At 38.5% G+C, this 25,561-nt stretch overlaps 1 protein-coding gene across 5 annotated transcripts in view; it reads left to right on the top strand.

Annotated features, from left to right (window-relative positions):
* Window positions 1-25,561, top strand: part of lrp6 (low density lipoprotein receptor-related protein 6) — a 275,397-nt gene that overhangs the window by 11,199 nt on the left and 238,637 nt on the right. For 4 of the 5 annotated variants that reach the window (XM_065253367.2, XM_065253369.2, XM_065253368.2 and 1 more), the window contains exon 2: window positions 19,345-19,744. In XM_065253367.2, coding sequence (XP_065109439.1) covers window positions 19,345-19,744 — 400 coding nt within the window. Of the gene's footprint in view, window positions 1-19,344; window positions 19,745-25,561 lie in introns of those variants that run through there. The other variant, XM_073815902.1, reaches the window with a different exon arrangement.

Genomic DNA, 25,561 nt, shown 5'->3' with positions numbered 1-25,561 from the left:
AAGTTTAATTTACTAAGTACAGGTATATAAAATGGCCAATATATGTAATGTAATGAATTCACGGTCCCCAGTTTGAATAGGATATCATTTGTAATATCATATCATATGTAAGATGATTTTTTCATTTACATAAAATAAAGAGAACTGCAATTAAAACCAGTATTTTTGCTTCTTTACATCTCACTGTTCCTGTTACCTAAGCATAGAATAATTAAAAACACTTTAATAGGCCAAGGCATCAGAACCGAAACCGAACCGAAAACCGTGGACAAGAACCGAAATATGTATTGAACCGTGAACTAAGTGTATTATTGCATCACTAATATATACATATATATATATATATATATATATATATATATATATATATATATATATATATATATATATATATATATATATATATATATATATATATATATATATATATATATACATATACATATACATATATATATATATATACATACATACATACATACATACATACATACATACATACATACATACATACATACATACATACATACATACATATATACCCATATATATACACATACACATATACATTATTGCTTATAGCGGGTTTTATGTAGACCCGCACACATTCACAGGGTGTAACGCTGTTCCCTCTTAGCTGAGCGAAATGCGCATCCTGCTATCTTATTGCCCATTTGGGATTGTATCAACCAGCCACAGACACTCTTTTGATTAAAGTGGTTTCTGCATGCGTGCGTGTGAGCATATAAGCACGGTGTGCATGCCAGCTTTACGCTTATGTGCTTGGTTGGGGATACGAACACGGGATTCATGCGAGCCCGTCCCTCTCAGGAGCAGTCTGGATATGAGTCTGCTCTGAGATATTCCACCCGAGACACTGCTGTGCTGGTGACGAACGCCTCTGTGGTTGACCGGCTTACAAGTTCACAGCGCACCACCTACTGTACCAGACAGCAATTTGCGCCAGCTCTTCATTAAGTAGCTCATGTCCTGGCTGCCGCAAATGCGAGACAGACTTAAGGGCTGTTAAGGACTTAGACTGTTTGAGATTGGTTTGGACGTAATTAATCTGTACATAATGGTGGAAAGTGTAAGCTTTGTCCTTATCCCAGTTGCGCTTTGTATGAAACACATTGTGCTCGGCCAAGTGCCAGCGGTTACGTGTTGCCCCAATTTGGTTTTGCTGCTTATACACGCAAAATCAGTGAGGACAGCAAGCCTTTCTACAAGACGCCCTCTTTACGCAGCGCCTGTAACGGTGTGAAGCAATGACTATGACCCGGTGCACTGTCACGTGTCGAACGTTCTATCTTTGCAGCAGTGAGCAGATGAAGGAGAAGTGGGCTGTCTACCCCAAGGGTTTTTATGCAGCTATCGCTGCATTTCATGCTGGTGCCTTGGGCACGCAGTGGCCAGGCACAGTTAATTCTCTTAAGTTAGAGAAGTGGCCAATCATTTGCCTATTTTAGTGCCGTCGGGGGCTGTTTATGCCCTTAAGGGACTATGTGCCAAAACCACCCTCAGCGCAGTTAAAGCATAGACTGTTGCATTCTACCTTCCCATCTAGCTGATGTGAGCTGTGCCCGGTAGTGGTGTTATACATTTATCTAAGCACTCCGCTCTGACATTACTGTAAGAGCAACTCTTTATGCTTCAGAGATGGACTGTGGCATTCGTTAACGATTGCTGTGACCTGCCCAGCTCATTCTAAGAAATTTCCCTGGTCCACCTAAGCAGTCAGCTGCTGGGATCCAGCTGGGTTCACTGGATCATTAGGTGCTAATGAGGGCAGCACATTACTGCCACACTGGCATAGCGGTGTTATTCTAATTCCGCAGTTGCACTATCCGACACCTATTCATAGTTTGTACTGGATTGCCAGTACAGCTGATGTATTAATATGGAGCCGCGTTTTCGCTTCTTCCTTGTACTTTCACGCTAGCTATCCTGGTCATCGTGCATCATATGTTAATACCAGCAAATACTCTGCGCGGATATGCTTGCTACCGCCCACATTGGGTCAGCCTAGCCGTTGCTGTTGTAATGTTACAGGTTGCTTATCTGCTGTAGCGCTGCAATAAGACCTACATGCAGCCTGTGACTGTATGCATTCTGTTCTGAATAAGCTTTTGATTGAGTCCCTAGAGACTCAGGCATCCAATCTACTGTGCGTTGGCTTACACAGACTGGGTGGGGATTGTGCACAGACTCAGCTAAGCATTGCGGTGCACAGACTTGAGTAAGCTTCACTGGAGCTGCTCTTCGCTGTTCTCATGGCGTGTTTGAATACATCCCCCATAGCGTCAGCGGACGCAATGTCGAGTGACCACTCTCGAAAGGGAACGTCTCGGTTACTAACGTAACCTCGATTCCCTGAGAGACGGGAACGAGACATTGCGTAAGCCGCCGTGTCACTGCTCAGATCAGCTCTACTGTTCGTTCAATCAAAAGAATCTTGAGTATTTTGCCGCCTAAACCGGGCTATATAGTAGCGGAAGTCCCGCCCCTATAAGGCTGTCATGGGCGGCATTGGCCAGTACACTGGCGTTGTTTAATAAAAGCTTCAGAGAAACTGGAAGAGGGAGGAGTTTCCCATAGCGTCAGCGGACGAAATGTCTCGTTCCCGTCTCTCAGGGAACCGAGGTTACGATAGTAACCGAGACGATTTATTTTATTCCTGTCAGTTTGTGAGGCAAGCTGACTGACCAGACGATAACAGAAGCCGCGTGCTTACTCGTTTTTGTTATAATATACATATATGATGTTTAATATAAGCAAGATCGTTTTGTTTGTAATAAACCCATTATTCAAGCAGTGCTTTATGGAGAAGTAGCCGGTTGCTCTGCTTGGGACTGGCGGGTTCTTTGAGAATTACCTGCGCATATAGACCAATTTCGTGTTTGCAAACAGAGATGACGGTTTTTTGTGGGCGGAGCCAAACTGGTTGCAGAAAGTGACTGCTCCGCAGTAGGGTTGTGAAGTGTTTTAGCATTAAACCGTGATTTTTATGGGTCCGGTGTTCTGTCGAACTCTGATTTCCCAATGTTTCCCTTTAGTGCAATGTTTCTTATAGCGTTTTAATCGCATTACGTTTATTTTTTAGATAGATAAAAAGTTTAAATGGCTTGGCAACTGATAAGTAAAGAAATGCAATGATATTAGGCTATCAGTGCTGCTGTCGCTCTTTCCTATCGCTTATTTTTAAAATGAGCTTATGATCAATGATCAAGATGGCTGCAAGTTCTACAGGTGCTACAGGTGCTCTCGTAGCCCTTTTGATATATTCCTTTGTTTGCAACTTTTTTAATTACAGTTTTTTTACAGTTTTTTAATTTTCAAGTTAGTTATAGGGAATATGATCAAAAATCGCTTGGCAGTTGCAAGCTTTCTGAATATAAGCGAAGCGTGATGCTTGCGAGTGTTTGGTATTCGTTTACAAACAAATATGTGTATGGCACGGCTTATAGAGAAAGCAGGAGAAATAAGTTGATAATAACTTTATGCCTAATGTTATCGGGAGATATTCATCAGTGCCCGGGACCGGTAAATCTTTCTCTTCGGGGAAATAATGATTTTACGACGGCAGGCATGGAGGATTGTTGGCAACAGAGCGAGGATATGAAAATTGAGTCAAATGAAATGTCTGAACAACTAACCCGAAGGCATGTGGAGACTGAAGGGAGTTTTTCTGTGAGGGCGACGGTGGATGGTTCGTTGGAGGCCTGGCGAGGTGATGCTTCTTTGCCGGTGGACGGAATGTGCCGAAGGAGCGGTCAGCTGTTGGAAGCGGACGGCGGGGGACGCGCAAGGAGTTGCGCGGAGTTTCATGTTGACTCTCCTGTGGTGGATGACGGCGAGGGACGCACATGGAGTTGCGCGGAGTTTCATGCTGACTCTCCTGTTGTGGATGACGGCGATGGAGTAACATGGAGGTCTACGCAGACGCATGCCGGCTGTCCTATGGTAGTTGATGGCGAGGGACATTCAAGTAGGTCTGCGCTGACTTCTGGTGGCTCTCCGGAGATGGATAAGATCCAGGATGTGCCTCCGTGTTGGGACTTCAGTTTTACCAAAGGTCTACACATTGTGCACCTAAATGTTCGTAGTCTTTTATCCAAATTGGATGAGATTAGATTGATGATGTGTAATAGTAAAGTTGGGATTGTGTGTTTATCAGAGACCTGACTAGATGCCTCGATTAGTGATATTGAAATTGAAGTCGAAAATTATGTTGTTTTAAGAAAAGATCGAAATCGTAATGGGGGCGGTGTTTGTGTCTATATCAGAGCTGATATCTGTTTTAATCATAGAATGGATTTAAATCATGATCTCATTGAAGCTGTGTGGGTTGAGGCAAAGCTAACTAAAAGTAAGCCTATTTTAATTGGGGCACTATATAGACCTCCCGATCAGAATAATTTCTATCAGTTGTTGGAGGAACTGTCTGTCCCCTGTAATGATTTTAAGGATGAGGTTATAATGGTTGGTGATTTTAATACTGATGTTTCTAATAAGGATCATGGGATGTATAACGCCTTTAATAGTTTTTGCCAGGTTCTAGATCTTCAGCAAATAATCAAAGAGCCCACTAGAGTAGCTAAAACGAGTCAAACAGTTATTGATCTCATTTTGGTCACTGAGAAATCTATGATTTCACAGAGTGGGGTGGTAAATTGTACGTTGAGTGACCACTCATTAATTTATTGTACAAGGAATAAAATAAGAGTTGGACTGAAGAAACAAAATACAATTAAGACCAGGTCCTTAAAAAATTATAGTCGTGAGGTTTTTATTGAGTGTTTAAAATCAATGAAGTGGTCCTTAGTGTTATGTTTGGATGTTGATGAAGCATGGGAGCAGTTTAAAAATATGTTTTTAGAGGCAGTAGATAAAGTTGCTCCAAAAAAAATTATTAGAGTCAAATTGAGGTCTGAACCATGGATGAATGGTGATATTTTAGAAGCAATTAGTAAGAGAAACAAAGCGTTTTCCGTATTTAGAAAGAGTAAAGAACAGGTTGACTTGGATAATTATAAGAAGCTAAGAAATATAGTGCAACAGATGATCAAAACGTGTAAAAGGGATTTTTTCAAGGATAAATTAACCGAGCACAAAGGTAATGTAAAAAAATTATGGCAGTCTTTGAAACAAACTGGGTTGGGAAATAAACTTAAGACAAAGATAAATAACATTTGCCTTAATATCAATGGGGAGCTCACATCGAATCAAAAAAAGGTTGCAGATAAATTTTATTACTTTTTTACTTCTATAGCTGGAGACTTAGTTGAAAAGCTACCGAGAAAATCTGGATTATATGATGGTGAGGGCATGTTTAGGTATTATTCTAGGCTTGGAGTGGTACCTGACTCTTTTGGCCTTTCCATTGTGTCACAGGAGGAGGTACTAAAGGTATTAAATGAACTAAAGTGTTCGAAGGCAATCGGACTAGATGAAATTCCTGCTAGATTTCTAAAAGATGCTGCGGATTTTATTTCACCATATCTTACTTATATTTTTAATCTTTCAATTACTTTAGGCAGATTTCCTAAAGATCTGAAGCTGGCTAGGGTTGTTCCACTATATAAAAAATGGAGCAAATTAGAAGAGGGTAATTAAAGACCAGTTTCGATTTTGGGAGTAGTTTCAAAAGTTTTGGAAAAAATAATACATGAGCAAATTTATAATTATATTAGTAATTCAGATTTGTTTTATGAATTGCAATCTGGTTTTAGGACATCTTATTCTACGGATACATGTTTATTATATTTAACAGATTATTTAAGAAGAGAGATTGATGTGGGTAAATTTTGTGGCATGGTATTGTTAGATCTCCAGAAAGCATTTGACACAGTCGATCACCAAATTTTACTGATTAAATTAAAAGCCTTGGGTTTTAATAGTATGGCATGTGAATGGATTTGTTCATATTTGACTGAGAGGCATCAAAGAGTTGATATTAACAGTACTTTGTCTGGGGCGAGAGAAATAACATGTGGGGGTGCCTCAGGGTAGTGTCCTAGGTCCATTACTGTTTCTCTTGTATATTAATGATATAAAATCTGTTTGCAAGTGTAATCTCTTTCTTTATGCGGATGATGCAGCCTTGGTGTTCTCCCATAAGGATCTAAAAGTTATTGAAAATCATTTAACTGTTGAGTTGGAGAACATAAGTGAATGGCTGATTGAGAATAAATTGTCTTTACATTTAGATAAAACAGAAACTATCCTATTTGGTTCAAAAATAAGGTTAAGTAGGACTCCTGAGTTTAAAATTTCTGTGGGGGTATTCAAATTAAAGCTAGTAATTGTGTTAAATATTTGGGCTGTTATTTGGATAGTTCTGTGAGTGGAGAAAGTATGGGTCGAAATGTTATTTTAAAAGTGAATCAAAGAATCAAATTTTTGGCTCGTAAGTAGGGTTGGGTACCGAAACGCGGTGCCATTATGGCACCGAAGCCTATATGGGCGGTACCTACCGGACCGAATCAGAACACAGATTTCGGTGCCTCATTTCGGTGCCTCTTAATGCATGAACGGTTGACTGAAGTATTTTGCTCTCTGTAGCGCAAAAAGCATAATCACACAAGCACAGCACACTCGCTAGTTAAATTATACTGCACTCATATGGTGTAAATAATTTCCTCACTTACAAAATTCACGTGAATGGGAAAGTCGGAAAGATTTGATAATACAGAGGATTCAAGTTTGATTTCTTCGCTTATGTGAGTTTGTTCATATTTTACATTATTGTAGTTTTATATTGGTTTCCATTTTTTTTTAATCATTCATTTGTTTTGAAAAATCTAAGGATCTTAGATGTATTTATGTTATAGGGCGGATAAAATGTTTTCCGTCTATTCGTTTTTGTTAAACGTTTGGTTTAATATAAGCGAATCATTTTACATTTTTATTGTTGTTCTGTTTTAATAAAAAAAAAGAACAAATAAGCATTCGTAGTAATGAAAATTATGTCAATTAAATCTTTCATTTATTTGTGTTTTAACGCAGATACCATCCCTCGAATTCGTTTTATTAATAAACAAGCAATATAAGCAAGTTTGTCATTGGAGCTATTTTATTGGAGTTGAGTTTTTCGTTAAGAGTAATAATGAACAAACATTTTAAAAATTAATTTTATTAATAAATGGAAATATTAAATAATCTAATGTTAAAGATTAAATAGCCAACTTTTAAACTTCTTTGCCAAATATATTTTCATTTAAAATATGCGCTGTGTTTAATAAGTTTAAAATGTGAAAAAATCCTCATCTGCACATCCCTAATAAAACAAATCGAACAAATTTGTATGAATATATGTCCAGGTTATTTTTATATTCTGACTTAAAAGAACAAAATTTTGGAAAATGAGATCCTCAGAGGAGCGCGTGAATGCCGCAATTGATCTGACGGCAGCTTATTTTATATTTTATATGGTTTATAAAAAAAGGGAATATCCCGCACATTATTAACTTGCAAAAAGCATAATTTTGCAACTTAATAGTGTGCGGGATATTCCCTTTTTTATAAATGTTTGGTGGACTTCATTGTCTCTTCATCCAACGCACCTAACCAGAACTAACAGGTGTGCGACATTGTTCTGCTATTAAATATTTTATATGGTAACATTCCTTCAGAGAATTTGCTAAAACGTATTACCTTCACTAATGTTTTTATTAGTACTTCGGCTGATATTGGCCTGAGATGGCCCGCGGCAGTCACGAGTGTCAAGTTCATCGGAGACAAGCAGAAAGCGTCAAAACGTGAATGGTTTTACAAGCCGAAAAGAAAATATTTTGGGTGAATTCCAAATGCCGTTTTGCGCCATTGAAGGGGACTTCACGAAGAGGATTTCGCATGAGCAGTCAATCCAAATAAAGAGAAAAAGACGCTGTATTTTATTGCTCTTATTTGCCAAGTGTGTTTAATTAGCCACACTATGAGACACACAATTGCGCAACTTTCTCTAGAGTTCTCTAGCAGCCGCGCAGGCCTTAACCAATCATTGAACAGATTATTAACAACCAATCTTAGAACATTTTTCTGAGCTCAAAGTGGAGTGTTGAGAAGATTTTATTTTATTCACAAATCAAAAATTTCATAAAAAAGAAATCAAGAATGCAGGTCTTAAAAGATGATGGTGCTTTAGGCAAATCATTAATAAACAAATGACAAACAGAGAAGAATTTTCATTGTGTTTTATGCTGTACTTTCATCTACCATCTTTCTGTGACTCTTTTTTTTAAAGTACCGCTTTAGGCACCGTTTAGGCACCGGAACCGTTTTAAAAGTATCGATTTGGCACCAGTATCGAAAAAAACCCAAACAATACCCATCCCTACTCGTAAGGCGCGTCTTAATAAAGAAACTTTACAAATGTTAGCAAATGCTTTAGTTCAACCACTCTTTGATTATGCATGTACTTCATGGTACAGCAGTACTCCTAGGAGAATAAAAGTTCAACTTCAAACAGCACAAAATAAATTAGTTAGGTTGATTTTAAACCTTAATAACAGGACCCATGTTGACTCTACTGAATTTCAGAAATTAAAATGGTTAACAGTTGAAAATAGGGTGAGACAATTGAAACTGAGATTGACAAGAAAGATCTTGCATAAGAATGAGCCAAGGTATTTTAAAGATTATTTTAAGCTTATTAGAAACTCTCATACATACTCAACTAGAGGCAGTGCTACTGATATAGTTCCGAGTAGATTTAAGACCTGTTCTGGACAATATACTTTTTTGTATATGGCTGCAGTGGAATGGAACAAACTGCCTGTTGAGATTAAGTTAATGCAGTCAGATTACAGTTTTAATCGGGCATGTGTCAAATGGTTAAGTGCTAAGTAGGTTATAGGTTTGAATTGTGTATTATGTATATTTCCTTTTATTGTGTGGTGTATTTGGTATTGGGATGTTGTGAGAGTACAAGGTACCTTTTAGCTTTTTGTAGCTTGCTTGGACATCATGTTAGACAACAACGAGGACCACAATGGAAATAAGTTTTTTTAAAACTTTCTTGTGTTATCCTCGACAGTTCTGATAATGTACAACGTTGCTGTGATGGTATCTTGTTATGTATTTTATCATTGTTACTGTCTAAATAAATCAAATCAAATCAAAATCAAAATAAAATGCAGCTTGCAAAAGCACACTTATTGTTCTTCTTAAGTTTTATTAAGTGTGCTTGCAAAAGCACACTTATTGTTCTTCTTAAGTTTTATTATTATTAAGTGTGTTTGCAAAAGCACACTTATTGTTCTTCTTAAGTTTTATTATTATCTTTTTTATTATTTTTCCCGGGTAGATTTTTTTGGCCAGCTCTAGCGACTAGACCGTTTGACACAGAGACACCGTTCAAACTTTAAAATGTTCGGGCAGTACCGGTGTAAGTTGCTTGAGAAGATGAAGTCACAGATCGATGTCGTTCTTCCGCCATATTGGATAGAACACAAAACCTTAAAGTTTCACAGGTCACAAATTTTGTCCAAACTTCACGAAAATCGACGTACACGATCCTTGGACCAAGCCTCACAAAAGTTACTAGAAGGATTTTTGATTTTCGGAAGCGTTTGCCCGTCACAGCCCAAACTAAATGTGCGTCAACGTCGCCAAAACAGGAAGTAGTTTATATCTCAGGAACGCTTTCACGTATTCGAACCAAACTTTGTACATGAATTTAATTCTCCAATGTGAGGATGCACAAAATCAAAAGAAAATTTTTTTCCCTAAAATTTTACGCCGCCAAACAGGAAGTAGTTTATATCTCAGGGACGCTTTCATGTATTGAAACCAAACTTTGTAAATGAATTTGGGTCTCCAATGTGAGGATGCACAACATCAAAAGAATTTTTTTTCTAAAATTTTACGCCGCCAAACAGGAAGTAGTTTGTATCTCAGGAACGCTTTAACGTATTGAAACCAAACTTTGTACATTAATTTGGGTCTCCAATGTGAGGATGCACAACATCAAAAGAACCATTTTTTTCTAAAATTTTACGCCGCCAAACAGGAAGTAGTTTATATCTCAGGAACGCTTTCATGTATTGAAACCAAACTTTGTACATGAATTTGGGTCTCCAATGTGAGGATGCACAACATCAAAAGAATTTTTATTTTTCTAAAATTTTACGCCGCCAAACAGGAAGTAGTTTATATCTCAGGAACCCTTTAACGTATTGAAACCAAACTTTGTACATGAACTTGGCTCTCCAATGTGAGGATGCACCACATCAAAAGAAAAAAAAATTCAAAAATTTTACGTCGCCAAACAGGAAGTAGTTTATATCTCAGGAACGCTTTTACGTATTGAAACCAAACTTTGTACATGAACTTGGGACTCCAATGTGAGGATGCACAAACTAAATTGGCGGCACCAGAGCAAGCACACTTTTGCAGTTCCTCCGGAAATGCATTTTCTAGTTATTAAGTGTGCTTGCAAAAGCACACTTATTGTTCTTCTTAAGTTTTATTATTATTATTATTTTTATTATTTTTCCCGGGTAGATTTTTTTTGGCCAGCTCTAGCGACCAGACCGTTTGACGCAGAGACACTGTTCAAACTTTAAAATGTTCGGGCAGTACCGGTGTAAGTTACTTGAGAAGATGAAGTCACAGATCCATGTCGTTCTTCCACCATATTGGATAGAACACAAAACCTTTAAAAAGTTTCACAGGTCACAAATTTTGTCGAAACTTCATGAAATTCCACGTACACGATCCTTGGACCAAGCCTCACAAAAGTTACTAGAAGGATTTTTGATTTTCGGAAGCATTTTCCCATCACAGACCAAAATATACCTATGGCGTACTCGCCAAACAGGAAGTAGTTCAAATCTCAATATGTCTGTAACATTTATTAACCAAAAATTTTATATGAACTCTTGACTCCAATGTGAAGATGCCCAAGATAAAAAAAACATTGCAGAAACATGTCTATATGTTATTTCCACTTTAAGATGTCCAATTAAAACCTGTGTAAAAATAAAAATGTCATTAGCTTTTACCAGTAGAGGGCAGCCCAAGCGTGTTTAATTGCCTTCACACGTGACTAGACCGAAACTAAGTGCGTGCCTATTGAAAACTATATATACTGAGGATTATTTGATACTAAATCCGATGGAATATTAATATTTCTCATATACGTTTGTTTACAAAACTGCAAATGGATTTTATATTCTGAAGGCGTGAATCAACGCGAGCTCTCTGGAGAACGTGCATTCTCACATACAGGTATGTTTCGAGGATTCAGTCGTAAAACCCTTTCTTTTATTTCAGTAATATATTGCATGACAAGTTTAATTCCCTTTTTCATCAATGTAATACATTGTAAATGTATTAGTTTGTAAAGACGCGTCAGTTTCGCGTCCTCGCGTAACAGTGATCGTTTGGCATCGGCTCTATAACAGCTGCATGGTTTAAATGATTGTGAATTGACGCGAAAAAGTGTCACTTTACCTTAAATCATGCATGTGATGCCAAGTGTATTTAAACAGTCATGACTTCGAGAAATTTATGACACATTAAAACACAGCATGCCACAGCTAGAAGACTGCGTATATGCCATTTACATAATCTTCAGATAAGAAAAGCTATATATCTAAATCGTATGCTTAACTAACAGGAACACGATTGCATTATGCTGTCAATCATTATGCTGTCAATCACTCAGCGAAGCATTGATTTCACATGGAAAGCAAAAGGACAGGGTCGCAATCTTGATGTGCGTGCATCTTTTGCATGAAATGCAGAGCGCGAGTCACCCCTTCACGTGTATTCGCGCTTTGCCGCGTCAAGATGCGAAGACTGACAGTGGCGAGTTAAGAGACCACAGACTCTATGGCTGTTTTAACTTTATTTATTGTATTTCCAGCTTACAATAACAAATCCGACAGTTGTTGTCTGATATGTCGGCTCAATTATGACTTGCTTATCCACAATGACATTAGACGTCTTAATAAAGGAAACGATTTTTGTGAACTAGCTGGCGTTTCTCCGAAGTTCAAAGCAGACAAAGGCTCCAGAAGGCTCAAATATTATGTGAGTCATCGTTCTCACACAAGAGGGCAATTTAAACGATTTACAGTTAATCGCCTATCGCTCACAGCCCAGCACCTGCACCACTGTATGCGTATCGCGCTGACAAACATACACCTGATTTAACTGCCCTGACGAAATCTAAAAGTATAATTTCTCTTATTAGAAGCTAGCTTAATGTTTGCCAGTTATTAAGATGGCGGTTGTAGTTTAAATAGAGGTCGTGAAATAATTGCATTGACAAAACTGCATAAAACAATGTTATGTTCCATATTATAAACTTTTGGTTATGTGTACTTAAGTGAGTAAATAAATGAAATTCTCAATGAGTGTGATATGGCTCTTATTTACCCCTTTAAATGTAGAATAAAGATTACTCGGGTATCTTACAATTGTTATGCAGTTTCAAAATACAACATGAGTATGTTTAAATGTATATGTAGTCATCATCACTGATATAACTCTGGCCCCCATGACACACTAATTGAACAGCCCTGTCGTAGACGCTCAACACACAATCGTATTCATGAATAGTAAAGAAATGCAATGATATTAGGCTATGTGAACTCTGCATTAAGTCTCATGTTTTTAAGATTATCTTAAGTACAAAAGAAGAATTTTTGGTATATTAAGTACAAAACTAGTGTGTGAAAATCGGGCACTTTAAAGGGATTGTTCACCCAAAATTAAAATTATTTAAATTACAATTCTAATTTATTTTTATAAGAAAACACTGAACATGTGCAGCACAGCCATTATAATTGGTTCTAGGCTAGCTAAAGCAGGTGATGTAGGCTAGTGATCCCTGTATTTACATAAAATGGTCTGGGCTAAGCCCCGGATGTCCTTCAATGCTGGAAACACCCCTGGTTACAAGCCTGTGTACATTTTTGTGTGTGTGTGTGTGTGTGTGTGTGTGTGTGTGTGTGTGTGTGTGTCTCAGCAATGCTTTCACAATGCGAGGATTTGATTTCCAATACAAGGATGCACAAGATAAAAAAATATTCAAAAATTTTACATTTCACAAATCACGTTAGTGACCGCACCAGAGCAAGCACACTTTTGCAGTTCGTCCCGAAATGCATTTTCTAGTTATTATTATTCCCGGGTAGATTTTTTGTGTCAGCTCTAGCGACTAGACCGTTTGACACAGAGACACCGTTCAAACTTTAAAATGTTCGGGCAGTACCGGTGTAAGTTGCTTGAGAAGATGACGTCACAGATCCATGTCGTTCTTCCGCCATATTGGATAGAACAGAAAACCTTAAAAAAGTTTCACAGGTCACAAATTTTGTCCAAACTTCACGAAACTCGACATACACGATCCTTGGACCAAGCCTCACAAAAGTTACTAGAAGGATTTTTGATTTTCGGAAGCGTTTGCCCGTCACAGCCCAAACTAAATGTGCGTCAATGCCACAAAAACAGGAAGTAGTTTATATCTCAGGAACGCTTTCACGTATTGAAACCAAACTTTGTACATGAATTTGGGTCTCCAATGTGAGGATGCACAACATCAAAAGAACATTTTTTTTTCTAAAATGTTTCGCCGCCAAACAGGAAGTACTTTATATCTCAGGAACGCTTTCATGTATTGAAACCAAATTTTGTACATGAATATGGGTCTCCAATGTGAGAATGCACAACATCAAAATAACATTTTTTTTTCCCAAAAATTTTACGCCGCCAAACAGGAAGTAGTTTATATCTCAGGAACGCTTTCACGTATTGAAACCAAACTTTGTACATGAATTTGGGTCTCCAATGTGAGGATGCACAACATCAAAATAACTTTATTTTTCTAAAATTTTACGCCGCCAAACAGGAAGTAGTTTGTATCTCAGGAACGCTTTCGCGTATTGAAACCAAACTTTGTACATGAACTTGGGACTCCAATGTGAGGATGCACAAACTAAATCAGAGGCACCAGAGCAAGCACACTTTTGCAGTTATTTTTCCCGGGTAGATTTTTTTGGCCAGCTCTAGCGACTAGACCGTTTGACACAGAGTTCAAACTTTAAAATGTTCGGGCAGTACCGGTGTAAGTTGCTTGAGAAGATGACATCACATTTTCTAGTTAAGTGTGTAAACATAATAATTTTAGAACAAACAGGAAGAAGACATAAGCTAAGATATAAGGAAATAAAAAGAAATAATAGAAAACGAAAAAATTATGAAATATAAAAAAATTGTGATATTATTGCTTTTTCAGTATAAAAAAAACATTTATTCTGAATAAATTATAATTGTAACATGATAAAAATGCTACAAGAAACACATGGAGGGAACAGACTTCGACAGAACACCGGACATCTTCTCTACTTATTTTCTATTCTAATTATTAAAAGATTTCCAGATGATTTCCTCGCTCCATTCTGTCGGTTTAAGGGCTTATTGTAATCATAAACACCTACGTTTATCTTCAAATGATGTCTTCGACGATGGTATTCTATAAAAATGAAAGCCATCTTCTTTGGCATTCTTATTCTGACACTTAACAGCACAACAGGACATTTTTTAGTGAGTTATCTTGCTCTTTTCACTCGTGTCTAATTCATTTCCACTGTTTTTCTGCAACCGCATTGCGCGCGCAGCTTTAGGTGACGTAACTGTAACGTCTACTCTAAATTGGTCTATTGACTCAAACACTTTATTACCAGCTGTTGCACTCGCATTGCACGCCAATCATGCTAGCATCATGTTAGCTTCATGGTAATCATGCTAGCTTCATGGTAATCATGCTAGCTTCATGGTAATCATGCTAGCTTCATGGTAATCATGCTAGCTTCATGGTAATCATGCTAGCGTCATGCTACCTTCATGCTCATCATGCTAACGTCTTGCTAGCTTCATGCTAATCATGCTAGCGTCATGCTACCTTCATGCTAATCATGCTAGCGTCATGCTACCTTCATGCTAATCATGCTAGCGTCATGTTACCTTCATGCTAATCATGCTAGCGTCATGCTAGCGTCATGCTAATCATGCTAGCGTCATGCAAATCATGCTAGCATCATGCTAATCATGCTAGCGTCATGTTAATCATGCTAGCGTCATGCTAATCATGCTAGCGTCATGCTAATCATGCTAGCTTCATGCTAATCATGTTAGTCATGCTAGCGTCATGCTAGCGTCATGTTAGCGTCATGCTAGCGTCATGCTAGCGTCATGTTAGCTTCATGCTAGCGTCATGCTAACGTCATGCTAGCGTCATGCTAGCGTCATGCTAACGTCATGCTAGCGTCATGCAAATCATGTTAACTCATGCTACCTTCATATTTCATCATGATAACTTTTTTAAATCATGCTAGCTTCACACTAAAACATGTCAACAGCCAGGTAAACTCCTAGACTAAATTTCTTTTACATTTCTGTCAATCAACTTTTTTGCATTTTCATGCACTGGTAATTCCTTGGGATTGCATTTCTAGTTTTATATTTATTTATTACATATTTTAGTGGCTTATTTTATGTTTAGATTGTAAATAATGATAAAACATATTAACAAGTAAAGAAAAATCATCAGTATAACAAAGTAAAACAAAAAAGTTTTAATATCAAAAAGTAGCCCTCGTTTTATGCATTGTGGTAGCCCTTATAGCCTAATCTACATTATCTCCTTTTTCCGCACACATCCAAAGCTGTGACCTGACATCACAAAAACACGTATGACAGGTTTTTCAGGCAAAGAAGCTGATCAAGAGGTCGTCACTGAAAGGACCTGTCATATTTGTCATGATGTCCGGTCACCGGAGTGTGTGTGAAATTTTTTGACATGTTTAAAAATTATCGGGAGGTCGTAAGGTGCTCGTAACCTGCTCTGCTCGGCTCGTAATTCCTCTCACACGGTGCGAGCCGCGACCATACGAGCATGAACGATTTTCTCCCGAGAAAAAAAATCGCATGCGAGCTCCTACGACAGCAAAAATAGCACCGTGTACGCCCGCATTAATATGATTGGCTTTGCATTTCTTTAGTCCCGCCTCTCTATATCACATTGCTAATTTAATATACATACATAATATAATTTAATATACATACCTACTTCAACACTGGGATTTTTTTTGCAAAATTAAATTAAGATTTAAATATTGATTGTAGGGCTGCAACAACGAATCGATTAAATAGATAAAAATCGATTACTAAAAGTGTTGGCAACGAATTTCATTATCGATTCGTTGTGTCGCGTGACGCAGAGACGTTTAATAAAAAAAAGGAAAAACTTCAGTTAAGTGCGAAGCGGAGTGAACACACTCGCACTGCGTTCCAAACCGCCTAATTCCTTACTATATAGTAGGCAAAGAGTACGAGAAGTAGTGATTTTCGCCTACTATATAGTATGGAAGTATGCGGTTTGGGACGGAGCGTCGGTCTCTCTCGCGCACTGTTGCTTGCAGAGTTCGGCGCCTCATAGACAGGGCGGAGAAATTACAGGGCGGCGGGGAAAATATAAAAAACAGCAAAGGTAGAGGAAAACCACATGTCAGTGTTTTACTCCTCCCAAACGTAAGCGCGTCACCTGGAAGTTATAGCCGGCAAAGAGGTAATCAAACAAAGACGACACGCTTATGCTTTATGGAGCGACGACAGCGAGTAAAAAAAGTTTCTAGAACGAAAAAAAAACTCCAATGACAAACTCTAATGATATTAAACAAAGAAATAAAACGTTGAGAGAGAGTTGTATGGACGCTTTTCCCCGTCATAGACCTGTATGTTAAATCATCGCGCGTCACTCTCCTGCTGTTCTGTACTGCGCGCTCCAGCTCATGCAGAGCAAGGAGACGCGCGTGCCCGGCCCAACATACGGTACATCATACAGTAAGTGCCGCCTTTTGTTGCATAAACATCGTCTTACATTTTTTAAGGCGAAGTAATGAATGTTGTATTTGCATTTTGCGCGGGAGTTGAAGACGCATTTTCCGTTTTCACAAGACGCATTTATGTGGCCAAATGTAATGGAACAGTTTTAACAAATGAGAGAGCTATCCGATCAGAGAAAACACATAAAGTCAAATATAAGGTACAAAGCTGTCACTGGGGCAGTACCCTTTAAAAAAGGTCCTAATATGTACCATTTAGGTACAAATATGTATCTTTGAACTGCCAATATGTACTTTTGAAGTACTAATATGCACTTTTTGGGTACAAAGGTGTACCTTTTTGAAAGGGTACTGTCCAGTGACAACTTTTGCACTTTTATTTCTGAGAGTGTACTCGTATACTATCTTTTTGATCCCACCAAGAGAGGCTTCTTGATGGGAAATGCATCATAAAAAGTCTATATATTTGGCAGATGTAAAGCATACATGTGTATTTTTTTGTGTTAGTCCATTTTTATTTTATTTTATTATTATTGTAACAGCTCAGGTGTGTTCAATGAGCAACAAGTTTGTGCACTTTCTAAAGATTTTAGTTCTGTTTTGAATAAGGGGTTGGAAATTAATGCTTTTCTTGTTTTTTGTGTTTTATCCGTTTCATCGATTAATCGAACAAATAATCGACAGATTAATCGATTATTAAAATAATCGTTAGTTGCAGCCCTATTGCATATTCTTCAATGTTATAAAGTAAATATGGATTTATATATGTTACAATGTGATTTCCTTTTTTTTTCAAAGACTTAAAAAGGTACTGTTTATTAGGCTCTAGGACATAACAAATTGTTTATTATAGTACATTAAATTTGGGATGGCACTGGGGGTGGCGAGTCAGATGACACTGAGTAACGTGCATACTGAGTTGTCTGTTGTTTATGTCAAGTAAACGGTGATAATTTGCAATGCGACCATTTTATTTATGTCCCCACCAATGCCAGAATCAAACCTACGCCCTTGGCCTTGATTGTATTATTCAGTAAAAAAATACTACAACCATGCGGCAAGAAGTGGATATTGCATGACACGCATCTTAAAGTAACAAGCCGGATGAAACCCAGAAGTTTGACGTGTGTGCCCGCGATGTCAGCATTGCTATATAAACATACAATATATCAAATGAAAGAACAGACCCTCTGCTTTCAAAAAAAAGTTTCATCTCAATTTTCAATTCAATTTTATTTATATAGGGCTTTTTACAATTGTTAATTGTTGCAAACAGAGAAATTAATATATATTTATATATATAAACACCGTAGGGATAGGAAGTGGGTAAGCGGATTAAACTGGTTCAGCCGGTGGTCGTGGTTGCGCATCGGCTGGGCATCACGTTGAAGGACAGCCAGTAGATCAGTGGTGTGATGACCTTCACAGCAACAGGAACTGGGTCTGTTTGTCTCATTGTCCTCGGGGTCGAGGACGAGACAGGGAGAGACAAACTGAATTCTATTAGCGTAGGGGCCGTTCACATGTAATGCAAGTGTCATACATTATAGTGGTTTAAGTCAGCTCGGTTCCAGACAGGCTAACTATTGCGGCAATAGTATATTACCCATATGAGGTATGTGAGTGCTTTGTTCTAGACAAAATAACTATTGCGGGATAAGTACATTTACTGGACATTTTATGTTAATGCTTTGTTAAAGAAGAATGTCTTAAGTTTAGCTTTAAAGGGACACTTTACCCATTTGCATAAAGCTTTGTATAGTTAGAACCCCAGTCATGTTTTTGAATGGTCATGCATAATTTTCATTATTTGGTAAATCATTCCAGAGCTTAGGGGCTAAGTAGGAAAAGGATCTAGACACTTTTGATATTCTAGGGATAATTAAATGACCAGAATTTTGTGATCGCAGTTTACGTGGTGGATTGTATTCTGATAGTAATTCTTTAATATACGTGATTAGTAATATTTTAAATTGTATGCGATATTTAACTGGTAGCCAGTGTAAAGATGCCAGAATTGGACTAATGTGGTCATACTTTTTAGATCGAGTAAGCACTCTTGCGTCGGCATTTTGAACCAGCTGTAGCTTGTTTACCTGATTTGCGTGACATCCTCCAAGTTATGAGTTACAATAGTCTATTCTAGAGGTCATAAAAGCATGGAAAAGCTTTTCTGCATCTGATGCAGACAGCATATGGCGTATTTTTTAGATATTTCTAATATGGAAGAATGCTGTGCAGCAGACGTTGGAGCAGATTTGAGATGGATCAGATTCTAACGATCTTCAAAACATACACGGTCATACAGCTGTTTGCGAAACTTTCGGGTTTTATGAATTGCCACTTGGTGGATAATAGCGGTATTACGGATTGCCGGAAATACTCGTCATTGGCAGGCAAGCGTTTTCTCATAATTGACAAGTTAAAGCAGGGAGTTAAAGGCCAATATGTGTGTGTGACACCTGTCCTGTTTGTGCTCCCCCTACAGGTCTTCCTCTGCTTCTGTATGCAAACCGGCGAGATCTGCGGTTGGTTGATGCAGCTCACGGTTGGGCAAACGCCACCGTGGTAATCGGCGGATTGGAGGACGCAGCAGCAGTGGATTACGTGTACACGCATGGATTGATATACTGGAGCGACGTGAGCGAGGAGGCCATTAAACGAACCACATTGAACAACTCTGTGCCCAGCGGGGCGCAGACAACAGTCGTGTCCGGGCTGGCCTCTCCGGACGGCTTGGCTTGTGACTGGTTGGGAAATAAGCTTTACTGGACTGACTCTGAGACCAATCGGATAGAAGTGGCGGAGCTGGATGGAACTTACCGAAAAGTTTTATTCTGGCAAGATCTGGACCAGCCGAGGGCCATTGCTTTGGATCCCGGCCGAGGGTGAGTATCCACAGATATCAATAGGACGAAGTGCTTGCGGTCAAGCATAGAAATGTCAGGGAAGCCTGGAAAAGTCACAAACACTATAAAAGATGAAGTGCTAAATTCATGAAAATTTCTAAAAATAACTAGCTGTTTTTTACCTTGACAAAGAAATGTTTTACTGGCTTAAAAATCTCTTTTCACAATGAGCATCTCCTTTGTTAAATGTTTAGAATTTTTTAATCTAATAAGCATAAACTAGAAAAAGCACAGAAAGTCAAGGAAATGTATTGCAGTACTCAACATAAAGAACTGCCCGATGGCCTTGGGCCAGCGTGAGAGATGCTTAGGCCAATAAACAGTATTGTCACTGGCCCGATCGGGCCACTGCTTCTCCCTCAGTCACAAAAAAATATATAAGTGACCAGTCACGGAAAGTAGGGACACAAGCCGGATCTGGGGCATTTTGAGATATTCATAGATTCTGAAAGTGCAGTTTCTAAGCTTTCCAACGATGTGTAACACATGGAAATCTGATAAGATTTGGAGAAGTTGTGGGCATTTGAATGTAACACATTCAAGAAAGAGAATGCTGAGAAATTTGAAAGAGAAAAAAGTTAACACTTTCCCTTTTCCCTGGCTGGAGAGACAATAGTGCTCATTTACATCTCATTTAGCTAAGCCATACCCCCTGTAAAGCCGTTTTGAGATACATATGTTCTAGCATCATATTTATTAGATTTCGAATCCAGTCTGTTTCAGATGTGTGAATCATCCAATGATTTTTGTCCACAAATGCGTATAATCCGTGAAATATAGATATATGGTCTATTGTTTACATCAGATTTCGCATGAACTTCTGGTAATACAATATAATATACAAGGACTATTTACATCGTAACATGTAAGGGTATATCAGATTACACTCAGCTATTTACGTTCCGTTAAACACATGAACCCGCCTTCAAAGTTTGTATTTAAAATAGGGCGGTAGTAGGGGTGTGACGGTCATTATATAACCGTGAGACCGACGGTTATAGTTGAACACCGTCATTAGAACTCTATAACCGCCAAAACCGTGTTATTAAAGTATTTTATAATATTTTATATATATAAAAAAAATTATCATAAAGAATTTTTAAATACTAATTAAAAACAATTGTTAACAGTCCCCTCACGTTCTCACGCAGTGAAAAATACAAAGCGGAGCAGACACTGACAACGCGCTGACATACCGGACAAACCAGGTTACTTTTCGGTTACTTTTGAGATTAAACATATTAAACAAAGTCTCACCTTTCAAATCATATCTTCCTTTAAGTTAATATATAGCATCAAATAAACATGAATGACCATGAGAAGGAATGTTGTTTTAACCGCGGAAAGGCGTCAGTACACTCCGCTTTTTAAGTTCACATCCTCGCATGCTAATCTACTAACTCTCTTGAACGCACATTCACTGCTAGTTGTCTTGCTGTTAATTTTAAAAGAAACGTAGAGCAAGTAGCTAATCAGTGTCTAGTTTATTCAAACGCCGGGTGAGCACTGTGCAGCGCGTCTGCAGAGAGCGTTTGCTGCGCGTGGCCATTGTGCTTTTTCACCGGCTGCGTTTAATAACAATCTCAAGTTCACATTACTTTCTTTTACCTGCATTTATGAGCAAAACCTCTTCAACTCGCTTTTAATCCACATTGTTTTCGTGCTGTTCTGGTCTGTGTAATGACAGATATAGACACAATTACAGATATAAAAAGCCCAACGCACAAATCTGTTTCTCTGAAGATTATTAAAATAGATGATAGATGATAGAGTGACAGCGCAGTTTTCTGGCAACAGTGTTTTTTTTTTAAATATTTCATTGCTTTTTGTTAAATTGTTCAAAGTTATTACTGTTTAAAACACACTTGGCATCACATTCATGATTTTGTAGTAAAATGACAGTTTCCCGTCAATCCACGAGCATTTAAACAAGCAAAACGCCCCCCACCGACGGTTATGTTATGAACCGTCACATTTGACTCACGTCATAACCGTCATCACCAATTCTGAAACCGGCACACCCCTAGGCGGTAGTATAATAGATAATCCAAAAACAGCCCCGTCGAAAACGTGAAGTCCTTAAGAGATGTTACCAATCGCTCGCTCGTTTCTCTATCAGCCAATGACTTCATGAAAAATATTGATAGACAAAACATGTAGCCAATTTTATAAAGAATACAACGATCTCTGTGTAACTTCTGGGTTTTTGGACTCCTGCTGCGCTGCAAGATGTCAAAGTACTTTGACGTCATCCGACTGCGGCGCCCCATAAAGTCAGTGACGCGGCTGACGTACGATGCGGCTGACTGTTATTTGTTCCGCCCCAACTTCTTTTATAGTTCTTTTGTTTTGTGCCCCCGAGCTTCATTTACAGTCTGGGGAGACGCACGCTATAAGTTTGAAAAAATAAATAAAACCAAGCAAACATGTCTGAGGAACAGGGTAGCCGCGTCACTACAGTCACGTGAATTCAAAATGCAAAATGTACGCTTTTAAATATACATAAGCTGCTATCTTGAACATGGAGAGGCTTCTTCGTGATCACAACTAACAGATTTTGCAATAAAACGAAAATCACAAATTTTGAAAACAAAAAACGTTGTTTCTCATTTTCTCGAAACTTGTGCTGCCGACTTGTCTCCCTGGTTTCCGTGACGGGTCACACATTTTCTCCCTGTGGCCGTTTGTTTCTATCTATCCTCATTTATCATCGAGACACATTTTAAGCTTGCGGACGGTAACTTTTCCAGCAATTTCTTCTACATTATTAGTTTTTGTGGACACTTTGCATGTTACATCAGCTGGCAAAAAGACGTTAAGATGGCGGTGGTGGCCAAACGAAAACATAGTTATTAGGGACCGAGCACCGAGGAGGTGCAAAGCCTTATTGTTTTTGCTCTGATTATTATTAGGGCCCGAGCACCGAGGAGCAGGCCAGAATGGCCTGCACCGTAGGTGCGAAGCCCTATTGTTTTTGCTCGGATTTATTATTTTTGGGCACTTTGGGTGCCTTAACATACTCGAAAACTCTTGAAATTCGGCACAGATGTCAGAGTCGTCGGCGATTAGGACTGGGCAAAGGCTGGAACACGGGCGTGGCAGGGGGGCTCTGTAGCGCCCCCTGTAATGCAAAAACAAACATTGATGCACAGATAGGGCAAAAATGTACGCACATGTACGAGAGTTGGTACGCATAAAGATCTCATCTACCCAAACAACTTTCGCCCTCAAACATTTAAGCTCCGCCCAACAGGAAGTCGGCTATTTTAGACTGTTTGAAAAAGGCATGCGTTGAACTTTTAAATACTCCTCCTAGGGGATTCATGGGATTGACACCAAACGTGGTGATCATGATGCCGAGACATTGTACTTGCTAAATTGCGAAGGGATTTTGATATCTCGAAAGGTTCTGCCATGGCATGGCGACAAAGTTGTGGCGAAATCAGAGAAACAGGAAGTGTCTAATATCTAAGGCAAAAAATGTCTTCTTGTGATGCCATGCAGGGTGTTTGTTCGTCTGAAGATTCCGATTGCATCGATGTGCCTATTGTGACTCCCGGGTATAGCGCCACCACCAGGCGCCAGGAAGTGTGTCAGTCACAAAGCTGGATTTTTTTGACCGTTCCATGCTATGTTCTTTTAAATACTCCTTCTAGAAAAATCATGCAATTGACACTAGGGCTGTCAAAATGGCTGAACAAGTACATTCGAAATTCGTCCTTGAAAAATAATAAAATTCGAATTATATTCGAATTATAAAGACCTACTTTATCTTGGAGAAAATACTCCTAAAAGCCCACAAGAGGGCGCAGCACAAAGCCCCAATAATATAATCATGCACAGCATATTTTTTGTTAAAACGAATGTTATAAACACTACTAATGAAATAAAAATTAACCAGTATAGTTGTGCACCTGTAAATGTACAAAACGAATGCCATACATAGACAATGCATATTAATATAGGGCATTTTATATAAGTAGATAAATTAACGTGTTTCTAATAAAGTATGAAAACGAATTAATCTTTATTTAAGCCAAAATAAGTGGGAAAGATCATTAGTCATTTAAATTTTGTCAAGCTTAAACGCTATTCACAACAACTAATATTATATTTTGTGTGTTCCTTGGTTGAAAATATGTAGAAATATATGCGAGTAATAAAGTACAGAACAGAAATGTTTAACTTACGCGCACAGTGAAGCCGTTAATAAAGCAGACTCTCCGTAATTAACATAGAGGACGTGCTGAAACAGTCGAGGTGGCAGATGATCATCATGTTTATATTTCACGCAGATAATGTTGATGAAAAACTTGCATATCAAATGTCCAGGTGAAAGTCAAGTTTCCAGTCAGTTAAAATAAAGCCACCGCGGCGTTATTCTCTCATATGCGGTGTGGACTCTGTAGATGCACATATGGTTTTAATGTTGCTAAACAAGCAGCTGTATTATGTCACTTTCGTGTTGATCAGTTACATTATTTTAAACTTTAAAACTGCATTTAGAAGCAGACGACAATAACTCATCTCAGTTAGTTTCACTTTGCGGTTGAATTCCAGTTGATGCTCCAAAAACCAAAGCAGCATCACACAGCCCTTTTAATATGTATTCTGTCCGACTCGTAATCCCCACTGTCTTTTCTTGCTATTTTTCAAATGAATAACGCTGGCTTGCTCCGCATAGTTGGCTGAGCCGCTAACGCTCTGTATAACAATCCGCGTCAGTTATGCATTATCACGTTGCGTGAGCTTCCTGACACAGGGAAAATTCGAATGCAAAGTTTTACGTTCGAATATGCATATTTTTTTTACATTCGACGAATATTCGAAATTCGAATTAAAATTTGACAGCCCTAATTGACACCAAAAGTGGTCAACATGATGCCGAGACATTGTAGATGATAAATTGTGAAGGGATTTTTGATATCTCGAACGCTGTTCCCATGGCATCGTGTCAAACTTTACTTTTATTTCAAGCATATTTAGGGCTCTTGGCGTGCTTAGATTAACCTAAAAGTTGGCACACACATCAGAGTTTTTGGCTGTTGTTTTTGCTCGGATTTATTATTAGGGCCCGAGCACTGAGGAGCAGGCCAGAATGGCCTGCACCGTAGGTGCGAAGCCCTATTGTTTTTGCTCAGATTATTAGGGCCCGAGCACCGAGGAGCAGGCCAGAATGGCCTGCACCGAATGGTGCGAAGCCCTATTGTTTTTGCTCGGATTATTATTAGGGCCCGAGCACCGAGGAGCAGGCCAGAATGGCCTGCACCGAAAGGTGCGAAGCCCTATTGTTTTTGCTCGAATTTATTATTTTTTATTTTTTTTAATTTTTTTTAACACTTTTGGACATTTTGGGGGCCTTAACATACTCGAAAACTCTTGAAAATTGGCACAGACGTCAGAGTCGTCCGTCATCGCAGAAATCCAAAGGCTGGAACACGGGCGTGGCACAGGGGCTCTGTAGCGCCCCCTGTAGACATTGTAGATGATAAATTGCAAAGGGATTTTTGATATCTCAAACACTGTTCCCATGGCAACGCGTCAGACTTTACTTTCATTTTAAAGGCATATTTAAGCCTTTCAGTTGACGCCGATGTTCTTTTAAATACTCCTTCTAGAATATTCATGAGATTGACTCCAGAAGTGGAGTACATGATGCCGAGACATTGTAGATAATAAATTGCGAAGGGATTTTTGATATCTCGAACGCTGTTCCCATGGCAACACGTCAAACTTTACTTTCATTTTTAAGGCATATTTAAACCTTACAGCTGCATGCGGTAAACTTTTAAGTAC

The sequence above is a fragment of the Paramisgurnus dabryanus genome, chromosome 1 (assembly GCF_030506205.2).
Source record: "Paramisgurnus dabryanus chromosome 1, PD_genome_1.1, whole genome shotgun sequence".
NCBI classification, from domain to species: Eukaryota; Metazoa; Chordata; class Actinopteri; order Cypriniformes; family Cobitidae; genus Paramisgurnus; species Paramisgurnus dabryanus.
The sequence above is the reverse complement of the archived record's forward strand: the minus strand, read 5'-3'. Positions and strand labels throughout refer to the sequence as shown.